The sequence below is a fragment of the Lampetra planeri genome, unplaced genomic scaffold (genome assembly GCF_965212315.1).
Source record: "Lampetra planeri unplaced genomic scaffold, kcLamPlan1.2.h2 scaffold_1219, whole genome shotgun sequence".
Classification (NCBI taxonomy): Eukaryota; Metazoa; Chordata; class Hyperoartia; order Petromyzontiformes; family Petromyzontidae; genus Lampetra; species Lampetra planeri.
This window is the reverse complement of record NW_027613934.1, coordinates 11,532-26,979: the sequence shown is the minus strand read 5'-3', so window position 1 is coordinate 26,979 and position 15,448 is coordinate 11,532. Positions and strand designations below refer to the sequence as shown.

General features: G+C 39.9%; 1 protein-coding gene across 1 annotated transcript; it reads left to right on the top strand.

Moving 5' to 3' along the window:
* Positions 1 to 3,131: 3,131 nt before the first annotated feature.
* On the top strand, positions 3,132 to 12,551 carry LOC144738909 (guanine nucleotide-binding protein G(I)/G(S)/G(T) subunit beta-1). Its single transcript, XM_078621909.1, has 9 exons — positions 3,132 to 3,188; positions 3,539 to 3,577; positions 3,711 to 3,817; positions 6,929 to 6,992; positions 7,793 to 7,955; positions 8,826 to 8,892; positions 9,696 to 9,897; positions 10,278 to 10,494; positions 12,445 to 12,551. The coding sequence occupies exons 1-9, from the start codon at positions 3,132 to 3,134 to the stop codon at positions 12,549 to 12,551; spliced, it is 1,023 nt and encodes a 340-aa protein (XP_078478035.1).
* The last annotated feature ends 2,897 nt before the right edge of the window (positions 12,552 to 15,448 follow it).

Here is a 15,448-nt window from a genome sequence, read left to right as displayed (position 1 = left end):
CGGATAACACCCTTTTCACTGTTTTCATATTTACATAACATTTCAGATTCTACCCTATTTAACTGTATAGGCTTGCTTTAAGAAGCCCACCTTGCATAAATTTCTGTTTTGGGAAGAGAAATACCAATGAAGTCTGCTAGTGCGATGGAGTCAAATTACACTTCCTCTCTCCTTGTCACTGTGTTGCGCTTGAGATGTCAGAGCTGATAGGAGTGGCTGGAAAATGTGAAGTCTGCTTCCCTCCCTCTTCTCTCTCCTCCTCCCCCACCACTTCTCTAAAAATAGCTGGCAGAAAGAAAAGGCCTCAAAGTCAGCCTCTGTTGGGCCGACATTGGTTTCAGCACTCCCACCAGCAGCACAAGGCAACAGAGACCTCTAAATCAAGCTTCTCATGCTAATAATAATCACCAGCAAAGAACCCCCTCAGTTTGTTAATAGAAATAGAACTAATTTGATCAAGCTGTATTTGACCTAAACATGAAATATAGTCTTTTAGAAAAAGTATTGTTTCAAATGAAAAGATCTGCACGCAGAAGTGCAGATCTTTTCTGATCTTTAAGCCCCAAAAAACATTTTCATTGCCTAGCCATCCAAGTCCGCGTTTAACTAATTTAACCAATAGTGAAGGCAAAAACTCTTTAATCAACTTCCCCAGGGCTGGTTAAAAATACTTGAGTGATCAGAATTGTTATTTGGATGGATGTGATGCAGTATATATCTATATGTCTCAATCCTTCAAGTTATGACAGCACAGCCAGTGTAGAAGTTTACCCATTTTTTTCCGGTCAGGTAAAGTGTTCTCCAGGGCTTTGCTAATCATGATAAAGAGATGAATAGATGCATGATGCTTTGGAATCTCATTTTGCAGAAGTATTCATAGAAAAAATAACTAGGAGAATGTTAGAGATGGAGTTGCCAGGTAGGAGACAGAGAGGAAGGCCAAAGAGGAGGTTTATAGATGCAGTGAGGGAGGACATGGAGGTAGTTGGAGTCCGAGTAGAGGATACAGAGAACAGGGAAAGATGGAAATCAATGATTCGCTGTGGCAACCCCTGAAGAGGACAAAGCCGAAAGGAGAAGAAGAAGAATTCATAGAAAAAAATAACTATATTTGATGTCCAATATTTTCAAGTTATTTATCTGTGACAGTTGCCATACACACTGATTCGTTCAAGGTTTATGTTTGGCAATCTCAACAACCCAATTCACCCTGGTAACACCCCCTCAGAACCTGTACTGTGAGTTTATCGATTGTGATTGGAACTCTAGTTGTGTCCCAGAGAAAGGTATTTAGAATGGGAAATGAATATGAAAGGTGAAGCTAGACCTCATCAGTCGGTGGAAAAAAAGGCCCAGTACACAAATTTGAAAACTAAAAGCTTCAGAGTTTATTTGCCAGGTTATAGTATCTACTGATCTATTGACATGTTTAGTTAAATGCCACTAGTGATTTTCATTTCCTCGTACAAAGGGATACTGAAGTGAAGATAAGAATTAGCCAGTGATATTACCATGAGACATTATTGTCACCAAGATTAGGCAGTTAAAGCGCCTTGCTTAGATGCAGCCCCATTTAGCCGCACTGGCCAATCAGGTGGCAGTTAGCTACTGGGATGTTGGACGCCTTCAGGATAAGGTTTTCATTCAGAAGGTCTCAACATACCCTGGACAAAGGACCCATAGAAACAAAAACAGGCAGGTAAGCTATTTACAATGGCAGCCATAATCATCTAATAGTTGACAGACAGTATATGCTATCTAGTATTTCCAATAAAGTATGTAGCTGTATAGCATGTGTAAGGAGGAAGTAAAAGTATTAAATTAATTGTATGCTGGCCATACGGTGGTTCGCACTGTTGCCTCATAGCAAGAAGATCTCCGGTGTGCTTCCTGACCTGGGCTCTTAGTGTGTAGAGTTTGCATGCGCTCCCCGTGTCTGCGTGGTTTCTCTCCGGGTTCTCCGGCTTCCTCCCAACTCCAAAAGCGTGCTGAGGTTAATAGGTCTCTCTGAATTGTCCGTAGGTGTTGAGTGTGTGTGAATGGTTGTCTGTCCTTCATGTGGCCCTGAGATGAGCTGGTGACTCGTCCAGGGTATACCCCACCGTCCACCCGTCGACAGCTGGGATAGGATCCAGCATGACCCGTGACCTGTAACTGGAATGAATGAATGTCAATGATATTGTTTGATAATTGAAATTAGAAGCTGTGCGAATAGGCTCTGAAACTAGTGAGGATTATCTCTCACAACGTGTTATCCATCTGTGTCAAAGTTGCCAGAGAATGGGAAGACATAGTTCATCATTGTTAACTTGTGATATTTGTTCTGTATTAAATTTGTCCTCTCACTTGGGAAAGGGAAAGTGTCTGTGTTAAGGGCGTCAACCAGAGGATTGGGGTCAGCGATATCGCCACTGCTTTTAGGATCATCAGCAGGTTTTGTCTTAACCGGATTTTCCTGGAGGAGCTGAATCAACTGTGTCCCAGGATTACAGAATGACATTGGAGGAGAGTTTACAGTCCAGAGGCCAGAGCAGGGAAACCTCCTCCCAGACTCCCAGCGACTGTGCACTTTGGGTTTCCAGCATTCTTACGGAGCCCAGTTTGGTCTCTTGTTCTACCCTTTCTGCCTTTTTGATATCTGGACTCTCAATCTTTGCTTTGTTTCGCCAGTCTGCAGGGGGTACGTTTCCAAATTTATTTTTGTGTTGGCTGTTGGCGGACAGTTATTGACTGTGACTGCAATGTGCACCTGGGTAGTATATTGAGAGTTAGAGAAGAAATTCAACATCCTCTTCATTTGATATCTTAAGGCTGGAGAAGCTGCCAAGTCCCTGTTGCTAGGTAACTGTGTCAAGCTGGCATGATGGCTGTCTAAAAAGTATTTGGCTGTTTGAAGTCCCTTCAACATTATCTGGGCCTTGGAGATTTCATTGAAGGGAAATTTAAGTCACAGTGTCAACAGAATGCATGTCTCAAACCTTTGGCAAAGGGTTAGCTGAAATGTCTTTGGTGCAACTGGAATTCAGAGTAACATTACCATTAGATTAGAATTAATCAGCCTCTCATGTTTGCCTCCTCCAGATCTGCAAGAGTCTAGGCGGCGGAGCGAAGCACACCATTAGCAGAGGAAAATGAGTGAATTGGATCAGTTACGCCAGGAGGCTGAGCAGCTCAAGAACCAGATCAGAGTAAGTTTATGTTGCACTTAAATTTTTCTCAAGTTGCTATGATGGTTATGCAAAGACATTATCAATTTCTCAGTTAGGTTTCCTGCTATCGGGACACTTCAGACAGGGTGGTGAAGAAAACACTGCTCTGAAATCCTTCTGTTTCAATGCACACAAAGTTAAACATTATGAAAATGCAGTGTCAGATAATTTCATCATCTTGTGTGATGTATAGATGTAGATATATCATGAATGCCACTGAACTTTTCTGTTCTCAGCACCTGGTGTGATAACTGAAAGTTTTCCAAGTCTGGGACATAGTCCTTGATTAACACTTTGTGGGCTGTTGTAACTGATTTGTCATGTTTCAGGATGCCAGGAAAGCGTGTGCAGATGCTACCCTGTCTCAGGTAAGAAATGTGTGCTGTCACTGTTTGGAATAAAAATGTAAAGTATTAATAAAGTATGAAGGCAATCTGTCAATTTTATTTAAGTATCTCATCTTTTGCTTCTTGTTAATTTCTCTGATCTTAATCCTGTTAGATCACAGCTAACATTGACCCCGTTGGCCGAATTCAGATGCGCACCAGACGGACACTGAGAGGGCATCTGGCTAAAATCTATGCCATGCATTGGGGCACTGATTCGAGGTAATCTCATTCAACTCTGTTCACTCCATTAGCTAAATATTTCATCCCACCACCCTCCTCTGCCCCTCTTGCCTAGATGCAGGAAATGGATATAAAAGCATGTAAGTCTGTCTTTGTTCTGGTTACTTGTCCTCAGGGTCCTTTTGAAGTTATGGCATTCCACAATAGGTCTTACAATAGATCTTCTGTAAACAAGTCGCCCCCACCCCCTTTTTTAGTCCCAAAATGATACATCATACTAACACTAGTAGAGAAGATAATGCGCATTGATTATTTGGTTTGAATTTATCACACTATCCCTAGGTAAATGATGGTTTCGTGTCTGTATATGCTATGTTGTTGCACTGGAGGTTGAGATACTCAGTGGCGTCCTTTGTTGGAGTTGTGTTGAGACTAGGTAGCAAAGGCATGTGAAGCAACAGTGAACATGAGGTTTTTCCTCTAGAGTTGTAGACTTTAGCTTAGCAGCTAACCAACCAGTAACGGTAGTGCTGATTTGCATCAGTCCACAGAGAAACCATGGAAATTTGCAATGTTACTCCACCATCCTCCAGGTCAAATGCCTATGAAAAGTAGCATGGCTGTGTTTCTCACTCTCTGTTCCTTTCATCCGGTAGTGTCTCACAGTCCAGGGGGCTTGTTTTTTTTTTTTTTTTTTTTTCTGTCAAATCAGATTTTATTTGTATAGCACCAATTCATCAGTTATGTCATGACACTTAGCAAACAGACTATTCCAATAGAAACATTCACACAAGCAGCTGTGTGCGACAGAGCTAGAGCTAAGCTACCCTAAGTGAAGGTTGTGTGAAGACGTTTTGATCCACAGTCTAGACTAAGCTCCTATTTTTAGCAACCCCAGAGATGGATAAAAGTAGGGAGTTAAAATATGATGGTGATATGAGTTGAAATTAGAGATTTGACTTTCCACCCACCAAATTAGTTTAGTTTAGAAACACTTCAAACAATAATGATCCATCAGTTAAGTGTGGTGTGCAGAACCCTGGTCCTCGAGGAGCCCTTGTCCTGATGGTTTTAGATGGCACCTGCTCCTACACACCTGACAGAAATCAGCAGCCCATTGTCAGTCCTCTGCAGAACGTCACAGAGATTGCTCACACAAAAGTGAAAGGCCAAAAGATGGTAAACAAAACCCAATGATCCACAATATTAAACTACCTGACAGTTGATAGCCCTGTCTTAACTGTCAGAAATTTTCACTTGTATAGTTGTTCAGGTGTCTCCACTGCAAAGTGTCCAGCACCACTGCCTTTGCTGAGGAGCAGTGGGGTTTCAGAATCGGTTTTGTGTTTAACTGCCAAGTGATATTAGACCCCAGTGGCAGCACAGTTCATATTGTCAGTAAATACAAAAATGATCATGTCAAGAAAACTATCTTGCCAGTTTTTTTTTCTGCTCAAGTTTTGTTTTTGCTTGCCAGTCTACACATTGCAGCTGCATGGCTTCCTGACTTCTTAAAACATGGTCCAAGCTGAGGGTAATAATTACAGAACGAGAGGGCGTAGTAGCATTGCACGAAATATAAAAGGAATTTATGTTAACATGGCTCAGGTTGTTCTAGTAGTGGATTCCCCAGGTTGCCTCTCCCTAAATCATACCCTGCCCCTACCTTGTGGTCTTTTTTGTCTCTTAATGGGCCCATAATTTATAACATAAGCATCAAACTGCATTCTACTAGTGTAACTCAGATATTTCCTGAAAAAAAACAAAAAATCATCAAGAGTCTGTTCTGTGCTGCTCTTTACATCCAGTGGGCTTGCCCCCTGCTGGCTGTCAGAAGGAATGCTCGTTCAAGGCACATTGCCTTGACTTTTCAGCCTAACAAGAGGTTTATTTATTTATTTATTTATTTTTTGAGTTTACACATCAAAGCATTGCATCCTCATCTCCCACATGGCACATAAACCCTTTCTCCATCTCTTGCTAACATGTCATGTTGCACCAGAAAATAATGTGCAATTTGGTTTGGAGTTTGGATATTTCTCTGCTTATGGTATCTACAATCTGTGCTTTGTTGCTCTGTGCATTATTTATTTTTACGCTTTAATTTTCAATATGTGCAAGGGCAGGCATGGCGTTAAATGTGAGCAGGATGCTCTTGCCAGTCTGGTAGTTAAGATGTGCATATTCCCTCAGCAAGTTCACTTCTTTTTCTGTGCCTGTGTGCATTGGGACCATCACTGTGGTTACTCTTATTGGATTGACCTAGACAGCAGAGCAGATCCACAGAGGGACCCAGAGCTGTCTGGTTTTAAAAACAGGGTTTATACTGATTCTTGTGCTCATCGTCAGCTTTTCATTGTTGAGTAGGGCACCATGCAAGTTTAGTATTGTTAAGTACACAGGCTTAGTGAAGCTTGTGGTATAGCTGCAAACTCACTATTTATCAACGCCCTCAGTTGGCTGGTGAATATGAACCATTGCTGACTGAAATTAGAACTGCATGATAAATCCTCTTCTCATTGTTGTTGCGCTCAGAGCATGTGCAATAAACATAACTGGCGATAAGAACTTTGGAACCAATGGAACTTCTCTGTCTTTGACTGGCCAACACACACACACACACACAGATCAACTTCGTCATTCTCAGTTTATATATCAAACCCATAACCCATAATATTTCAATATTTTTACACACTATTTTACCTGTCAAACTTGACAAATGAACTTTTCAGGTACAATATTTAAAACATGTATTAAGTAGTTTATATAGTTTTATTTATTTTGTGCCGTTAAGTGTTTGTGGTCTATTATGGTTGTGTTTTGCTCATTGTAGATTTTCCTCAAACTGTGCAAGCGAAATATTAGTAGCACATTCCAACATTCCAACAGTATTTGTCAGAATAGTCAAACAGCTGACTGTATGGATAACTCAGTTGGTATTATCTAGGAGCACAGAGACCAGGAACCGAGTATCATCGTCTCATAATTATGAAATATATTTGTTCTGTCCTGAATAGATACAAGTTAGACATTAGCTACATGTTGTCATTGTCCTGTACATGTCTTATCAGTCTAAACTGATAAGACATGTACAGAATGATTGTCTCAAGGACTCAGAAGTTCAACTATTTTCATTTTTCTGTCCATCAGGCTTTTGGTCAGTGCCTCTCAGGATGGAAAACTTATTATCTGGGACAGCTACACCACAAACAAGGTAAAACACTTGTCATATGTTTGTACATTTACACAATATTACTGTGTGCACATTCTATGTGGTCACTTTTGGTGCAATGCTAGTTGTATGCTTATTGGTGAATGTTCATATTGAAATGTAACAGTTGTGTTAAATTGTTCGGCTGAATAGATATTGCAACTCTGTCTCTCTCTCTCGCTCTCTCTCTCATGGACCAAATGCCTCCTAATGATGACAGTTATCCTCTGTCTCATCTGCTTTTGTTCTTCCACCGTTTCCCTATTTTTTTCATTGCAGTTAATTTCTTGCCATAATCTTTGATGTCAAACCTTATTATTTTGTAATAATTATTTGTCGTGCACCACAATCCGAATTTTCAGCCCTTCCACTTCTGTTAACGCTGACCCATAATAGGAGGTTACAATATGAAAAATGTTTCTGGCTTCCACCTCCAACAAAATGATTTCAGTTTTTGCAGCCAGCCTGCCTGTCACTTTAGAATGATTTTGATACACAAACATACAAGGATGTGTGAAAAAAAACTAATGTACATGTGTCATGAATCAAAACATTTACATTACATTGTACAAACATTTCTGTTCAAATGTTAGTGAGTGAGACTCTTTGTCTTTACATGCTCATTGAAGCATAAGTCAGCTTTAATCATACTTCCTAATTATTTTTCTGGAAGCTAGCTTCCTGTAGATTGACAGTACTGAGCACATGACAAAACATGATGTCCGATGGTGTTTTTTTTTTTTTTTGCATTGTGCCTTGTCACTTTGTAGTAGCTAATATTACGTCATTCTCCTGTCATCCAGGTCCATGCCATTCCATTGCGCTCTTCTTGGGTGATGACATGCGCCTATGCCCCGTCTGGGAACTATGTTGCCTGTGGAGGCTTGGACAACATTTGCTCCATCTACAACCTGAAGACCCGTGAGGGGAATGTGCGTGTCAGCCGTGAGCTGGCTGGACACACAGGTGGGCGTCACACTTTCATTTTACCAGATTTTGAAGGCTTTTTACAGGGTTTGGTCCAGTCGAACCTACTGCCACTGGAACATATGTATTATGTATTTCTAGATAAATCTTTATAATTTTACTGATCACAAAAGTCCGAATGGCCAGAGTTCTCAAAGCAGACAAGGGATATCAATTGCCTTTCTTGACAAGTAAATGGTATACTATTGCACTGCCGTTGCACTCGATTGCTGTATTTTTTGATGTTTGTGTATGCAGGTCTCTATTTTTGAATAATGAAGTACTATAGAATAAAAAGTACGATAACAGCCCTTCACAATTGCTGTGAAATCTTTCAATACTTTGAAATTAAGTTGGCTTAGCTATGTAATATTCCTCCATGAACCTCCATTGGGTTAGATGGAAGCCCTTCTCTTATGCCTGTGTTTTTACGTAACATTGTCATAGATACACTGGTACCATTCAAGACATGGGTCGTTTCAAAACTGACGGCTGATTGAAATCTTTCCCAGCACAAACATTACGTGTTGAGCACATAGCCAAGAAGCATTCATCTGATCAGTGTCACATGATGTAGGAAGTGTGTCAGCACTTTACTAGTTCCCTAGCTACAGGGAGGGGTGCTCACTCTCTTCCAGCTAGTAAAAGATGAATTATGGAGTCATGAACAGGAAGAGGCCCTACAGTTTTTTGTTGTCTTTAAATCAGTCACGTCTTCTCCTGCACACACCCATATCCAGCATGGATAGCATTCTGTGATGCCTTGTGTGAGGACAGTTTGTGTGCAGACAATATGGAAATAAGGAGCTTGATTCCTAGAATTCTGCATAAATCAGTCATTTAATAATTAGTGTGACTGATTCCTGTCAGGTTACCTGTCGTGCTGTCGCTTCCTGGATGACAACCAGATTGTCACCAGCTCTGGAGACACCACCTGGTGAGTCATGATACTACATGCAAAGCATTACACAAACTACAGCCTCAAAGATTTCCAATTTGTTAAATAGATTTCTAACTCAAATTCATCACACTCCAACATTATAAACTTCAAATACAATATTTTTACAAGGCTTTTGTATTTGTTTGCATATGTCATGTGGTCGTCTTGCTTAGTCTGCCATCTGTAGGACGATATTAGAAGATAGCAAGGACAATTTCTTAATTATTGTGATTTTCTCCGGGTACATTCTGCTATAGTCATGTGATTAGTGAGGAATGATGAGCTTTATTTGCATTACACACTTGAGTTTGATTCTTAATTTGGCTGCTGTCAAAGGTGTCAGTGTTTTAAGCCAAACGTACTTAATACATTCAATGTTATCAGGGAAATATCAGAAAGCTAAAAAAATAAAATCGTTAAAGCTTAAAAAATGAACTGCAGTAATTTAGAAAAATGTTGTAATTTCCGCATGAGCAAACAGTGTTTTGGAGTTAGCAGTGGATGAGCATTTTATCCAAAAATTCCTTTAATTCCCTGAATGAGGACGAAAACATTTCAGTGCCAGGTTTTGCCTCCAGCAGTGAAGATCAACTTCTGCTGCTCTTCTACATAACTGCTGGTGAAATTTCAGTTGTTGTTCCATGCTTTCATTATTAATCTTTGTTTTAATGAAGCGGTTCTGGGTTTTTTTTCCAGTCCCTTAAGTTCTACAAACATGGACTAGACTGGTTTCCTTCTCAGATTCCTCTGTAGGTATTCTAGCTTCAATTCGACTTCAACCTCTGTGTGTTTCCTTGCAGCGCTCTGTGGGACATTGAAACTGGTCAGCAGACGACTACATTTGCTGGTCACACTGGTGATGTCATGAGTCTGTCTCTGGCGCCTGACACCAGGCTGTTTGTGTCTGGAGCCTGTGATGCTTCAGCCAAACTTTGGGACATCAGAGAAGGAATGTGCCGACAGACCTTCACTGGCCATGAGTCAGACATCAATGCCATCTGTGTAAGGCTGCAAACACATCTGACAGGTTCCATACACACATCCTTAAATGTCCAGTCTTAGTTTTTCTTTCAACGCTCTTCATGTTTTGTTTGTGTGAGGAACGCAAGGGTCGTACAAAGTTCTTGGTTTCAGAATTGAGGATATGCTTTGAATTAAAAATTTACTTTCATCTACAAAGGTAACTCGTGCAAACAGAAATATTTTAATATTTGAAATGAAATGATATCCTGACAAATGACATCATATATCCAAACATCGTCAATGTGACAGTAATCAAACTTGAAAGCAGCAGCTGGTATAATGAGCAAAGCGATGCAGGTAAAAAGGAATGTGTCTGACTTTTTACCTCTCTAACAGTGTGTTTAAAAATTATTTTGCAGTTCTTCCCCAATGGCAATGCCTTTGCCACTGGCTCAGATGATGCTACCTGCCGGCTGTTTGACCTGCGTGCCGACCAGGAGCTGATGGTTTACTCACACGATAACATCATCTGCGGTATCACTTCTGTGGCATTCTCCAAGAGTGGCCGCCTACTGCTGGCTGGCTACGATGATTTCAACTGCAACGTCTGGGACACTTTGAAGGCCGACCGTGCAGGTACGCAGCAGACAGTACACAGAGTTCTGTCTGTTGAAACTGTTCTATCAGTTGTATCAATGTGTTTTGGAATTTAACAATTTTCATTGTCCATAGACGAGACAGTGACAATCAATTTTCTGAATGTAGTATCATCAGAGGTGGACAAGATCAGGCTTGCATAACCATTGTAATGCTAAATAACCAAGGCTGATTTGTCTGATTTGCTGATTTGTCCGTTTCCTGGGGTTTCCTGACAGAAAAGGCTCAGACCATAAGTATTTAATGACAAAAAAAGATATAAAGGCCCACACATATGAACAAAATATCATACTTGTTTTTGTTATGTTTGTAATGTACTGGAAAGGGAGAAGCTCTCTAATCTCGTTATACATGTTGTATTGTAAAATGCCAATAAAGGGCATTCTGATTCTGATACTGAGGGGATAGTAAAACACAACTTTAATAAGCAGGAGCAAGTTGTACTAAATTTCAGTGAAAGTTAATTCATTGGAAATGAGTTATTTTGTAATCGCTGTTGTAACAGCGTAATCACAACCTGTATAATTGTATCAATAAGAGAACATAAAAAGTCATACTTATAACAATTGCTAGTGATAATTATTCATCCATATCCGTGTATGTTTCATGTCAGAACCTGATGCTGAGTGCTTCCCAGAAATGGGGAGGAAACCAAAGTGAATTTGTAGTTTCAGGTCATTTTGTTGAATTGGGTGATAGATTTCTTCTGATGAATTCATGCCATTAGATGGGTTTGCTCATGTTTCATGTTAAAATGGCTCCTGTAAAAAAAAAAAAAAAGGGTCAAAGTCAGCCAACGTGTCGGGGAACACTTTTCCCCAAACCAAGAAGCTAGTACAACAATAACTTCACCCTTCTTTTCAAACTTTGGAGCAGGTTGACTGAAACCCACTGACCTGAGTGTTCACCTTAGACGGTACGGCGTTATCACGTCAGATGTGTGTTCCAGCACTGGACCACGCAAAGTGTGTGATTTCAAAGTGCTCGTGCCATTACTCCACAGTTAATGATGTGCTGGGAGAAATGTTTGGGTAGCTACACAACATTCCCAAATTGGTCAAAAGATAAGACAAGTAAATAAACACCATAGTGTAGTTGCAGCTGCTTGTGTTTCATTCCATTGAAGAGTAGCATGTCATTACTGCTGTACAAGTAAGCTGATACAGTCAAGATACTGCATGGAAGAAATTATTTTGACATGTCACTTTTGCACATTAACAGAATCAGTCAACATGCAAAACAGACAACTCACACCTTATGTAACCAAGAAGCAAAAATCTCTTAACTGAGACCAGTGGATCCCATTAGATTCCAACATAATAGACTTGGGTGTTGTCCTCACAGCTACACAAGTGAACAGACACACTTTGTTAACACACCATTGAACTGGAAGCACCTTCCCGTTTTAGTGCCAGAAGTTTAATATTGATATTGATATATGTAATATTGATAGGTCATATAGAAGGTCTACTATTCTTTACAGCGGACACACATCTGGGGGAACAGCGGGCATCACTGCTCCAGCAGGGAGGAACCCCTGTGGAGGCATGAATACTTCACCAGTATTGACTCCATCGTGGAAGGATCAGAGGAGGCCCACGTCTGACTTCTTTAGGATGCACACATATTTGATGCTTTGGTTTGTTGCAGTATGGAGTGTGAGCCTGTTATTTAAAAGCAGCACTCGTTACTACTACTGCTCTTTTTACCAGATTAACCACAGCGTCTACTGCTCTTTTTACCAGATTAACCACAGCGTCTAGTGTTACATTGTACTGTCAGATGTGGAGTGGGTTTCCTTATATATTCATTGGGTACTTGAGGGACATCACTGTGGTATTGGCTGACATCCAGCCATTGCATCTTCAGTCAGGTCTAAGCTAGCATGTGCTGTCAGTTGCTCTGTTTCAACCTGGGCTCTCCTTGCAGGTGTCCTGGCTGGTCATGATAACCGAGTGAGCTGCTTGGGTGTGACTGATGACGGCATGGCAGTGGCAACAGGGTCCTGGGACAGCTTCCTCAAGATCTGGAACTAGAGTGTGAAGGTAACTGATGGATTGTCTTTGGGGGGGTCTGTTGCTACCATCAGCTAATGTCAGCTTTGAGTGTACTGCCATCTGGGGGTTGGAAAGGGAGGTGCCAGACATTACGATCATTAGATTTTTCTAAATGCTGAAGGGACCACAATTGTAGTATCCTTGTATTATCCTCAAAGAATCATTTTGGTAATTGGCCCAGGACCTTTGAACTAAGTGTAGTATTTTGTAAGTTGTGTGTACATGCCAATGCATGTCTTTCCTTTGCGCTGAGTGGCGTTGTTGAATAAAATGCTTTTTTTATTTTATTTTATTTGCAGATGCCACCCGGACTCCTAATTTGTGGAAGTACCATTCCAACATCACAATGTTCAATTGTATTGCATATCCAATCTTTTCAAAACACCATGATACTGACTTACCCCCCCCCCCCCCCCCCAATAACTATCAAGGGCAAAAATTCTCTCTCTCCTTCTCATTAAAAGAGCACAATAATGTTTTGTCACTCATTCAGCTGCAGAGAAAAGAAAGAAAAAAAGGCTTGAGAAATGTAGTGGTTTCAAAATAGAGCAGAGGGAAAAAATGTGCATTCCTTTCATGACCATGGTCTGGTATTGTAAGAATACAAATACTCCACCGTTGTTGCTGTCACCACTGAGCAAATATGACCAGCAACCTCATTATACAAGCATCTGAGTGAAGGTTATTACAGGACGGTGATCTAACTCTTAATAGGTTTTTGGCAATGTTTTTTTGTTCTTTGTTTTCAGTACTTTTTGTCAAAGAGGTGTAGATCAGTGAACTGTCGGACAATGTTTAAAATGAGGATCAAAGCTTTGTTTTATTTCCTAGTCTTTACATTTTAAAGAATGTTTTAACTTGACAACTTAAATAAAACCTCCACATCATCTTGTTTTAGCTTCAGCTTCATCCCATTGGAGAACAAAATGAGAGAATTTCACTTCAACAGGGAGTCCTCAAGCCACTTCTGGCCCTTCTGTATATTTAGTCCCATGATACCTTTATTGTTCCTTTTTTCCAGTGTAGTCCACAAATCTTTGTTTGCACAAAAATTAAACTTTGCATATATAGAATAATGTCTAAAGAAAAAAAAAGTTAACTAACCAAGCACATGCTGTTTATGATAATGAATGCTCGTTTTTAAAACGAAAAACAAACAAAAAAAACAACAAAAATCGTTTTAACCATTCTTACACCTTTTTGTCTGGCAGCAGTCTGGCCTAATTAAATGAAGATTGAAGAATAACCCATTGGATCATAATCCACCCTCCCCACCCTTTTTACCTTTTTTTTTCTTTCTTTCTTTCTTTGCTCCTTTAGTTCTTCCAAGTTTTGCCCGTGGTCAGGACCGGTGATGTGACTGGTCGGGTAGGAAGTACTTCCACTTTAGCCCGGTTGCATTCCGGACGTTTCTCTTTAACAGAGGTGCCCATTCCGTGCTTGGAAATGCAGTTACTACTCTGTGAATGACATGTTGTATAAATCAATGTTTGAAAATAATGATATTGAAACTTTTTAAGTTAAAAACAAAAAAAAGATTTTGGTTGTCTGCCATGGGTGGGTTATCTCTTAGAATCGCATGCTGTAGAATTGCTTAAAAAGGTGCATATGGAATTAAGTCCTTTGATGTTTTTCTTTAAGAAAATAACCTGTTGAATATATCAGTACAATGGTATTTATATATTTTTTCTTTTTTCTTTTTTTCCCCCCTTTTGGCTCCTCCGTGCATACATGATTAAACAAAAATGTCAAAGCTATGCACTCGAGAAGCAAATCCTAGAACGTAAAAGGTTACTCGGTCCATACTTGGGAGGGATTCCACAAATTAAAAAGTTAACGTAAATGTTTAAATTGTACACACATGCATATATACATTCATTCACCGAAACATACACAATGGGACAAATAAATTTCATTCCTTCTGTAGCATACAAAATTCCACTTACAATGAAAAACATTTTATAACAGGTTTTCTTCTGTCCTTTAATAAAAAATGAAAAAAAAAAATCTTGCAGCATCTGAATGGCAGAATTTTCTGTTGTTCCCTTCTCCTTGTAAACAGAGACGCTCTTTCTTTAGCAGTAGTGACATTTTTTCCATTCTGTTTTTTCTCTGCGACATTCTGTACAAAAAAATGTGCTGTAATTGTGCGTTAGGCCTGGAGTTGGCAAAAAATAAAATGAAATAAAAATGTTAAAAATTAATTAAATTCCCTTTCCTTTTCTCTCTTTCTCCATCAAATAACTGTAGAGCTCTGCACCCCCAATGTCCCCTTTTCACCTTTTGTATTTAATTTTCAAGTCAGTCAGTGTACAACCGAAAGCTGGATGCAAGATAGAAACTATATTAAAATGTACTGTTATTTAAGATGTAATAAAAAGCAGTTTGAGATGACCTACTGTGTTGAGTGTGATTCACTTAGAGCAGTTCCCACTGAAGCTAGAATGTTGCAGACATGTTTGGTTTCCTTGTTAATTATGTTCAAGTCAAATAAACAATTTCTTATCCACTGTTGAGCTGCCTGACTCCTCATTTACGCCACATTGTTGCATCAATATCATCTGGTGTTTTTGTGAAGATCAAAATAACATTTTTCCACAAAGCATTGACCAATCGTGTGGTAGACACACATCTCTGGTGAGCTTTCATCAGTTAGTTTGTAGACCCTTGCTGCCACCTGGCGGATATTACATGAAATTCATTAAGGTCGTTTCTACATCCAGTGGACATTTGAATGACATACGTCTCAACCATAACTTGGTGTGTTGAATAATCCCCCCTGGTACCATGTAGTTATGGTAAGCACAAAGTAGGACAGTTATATTTCATATTGCCAATAAGGGTGGTTTCAGAAAGTGTCCATAGTTTCAGGAGAG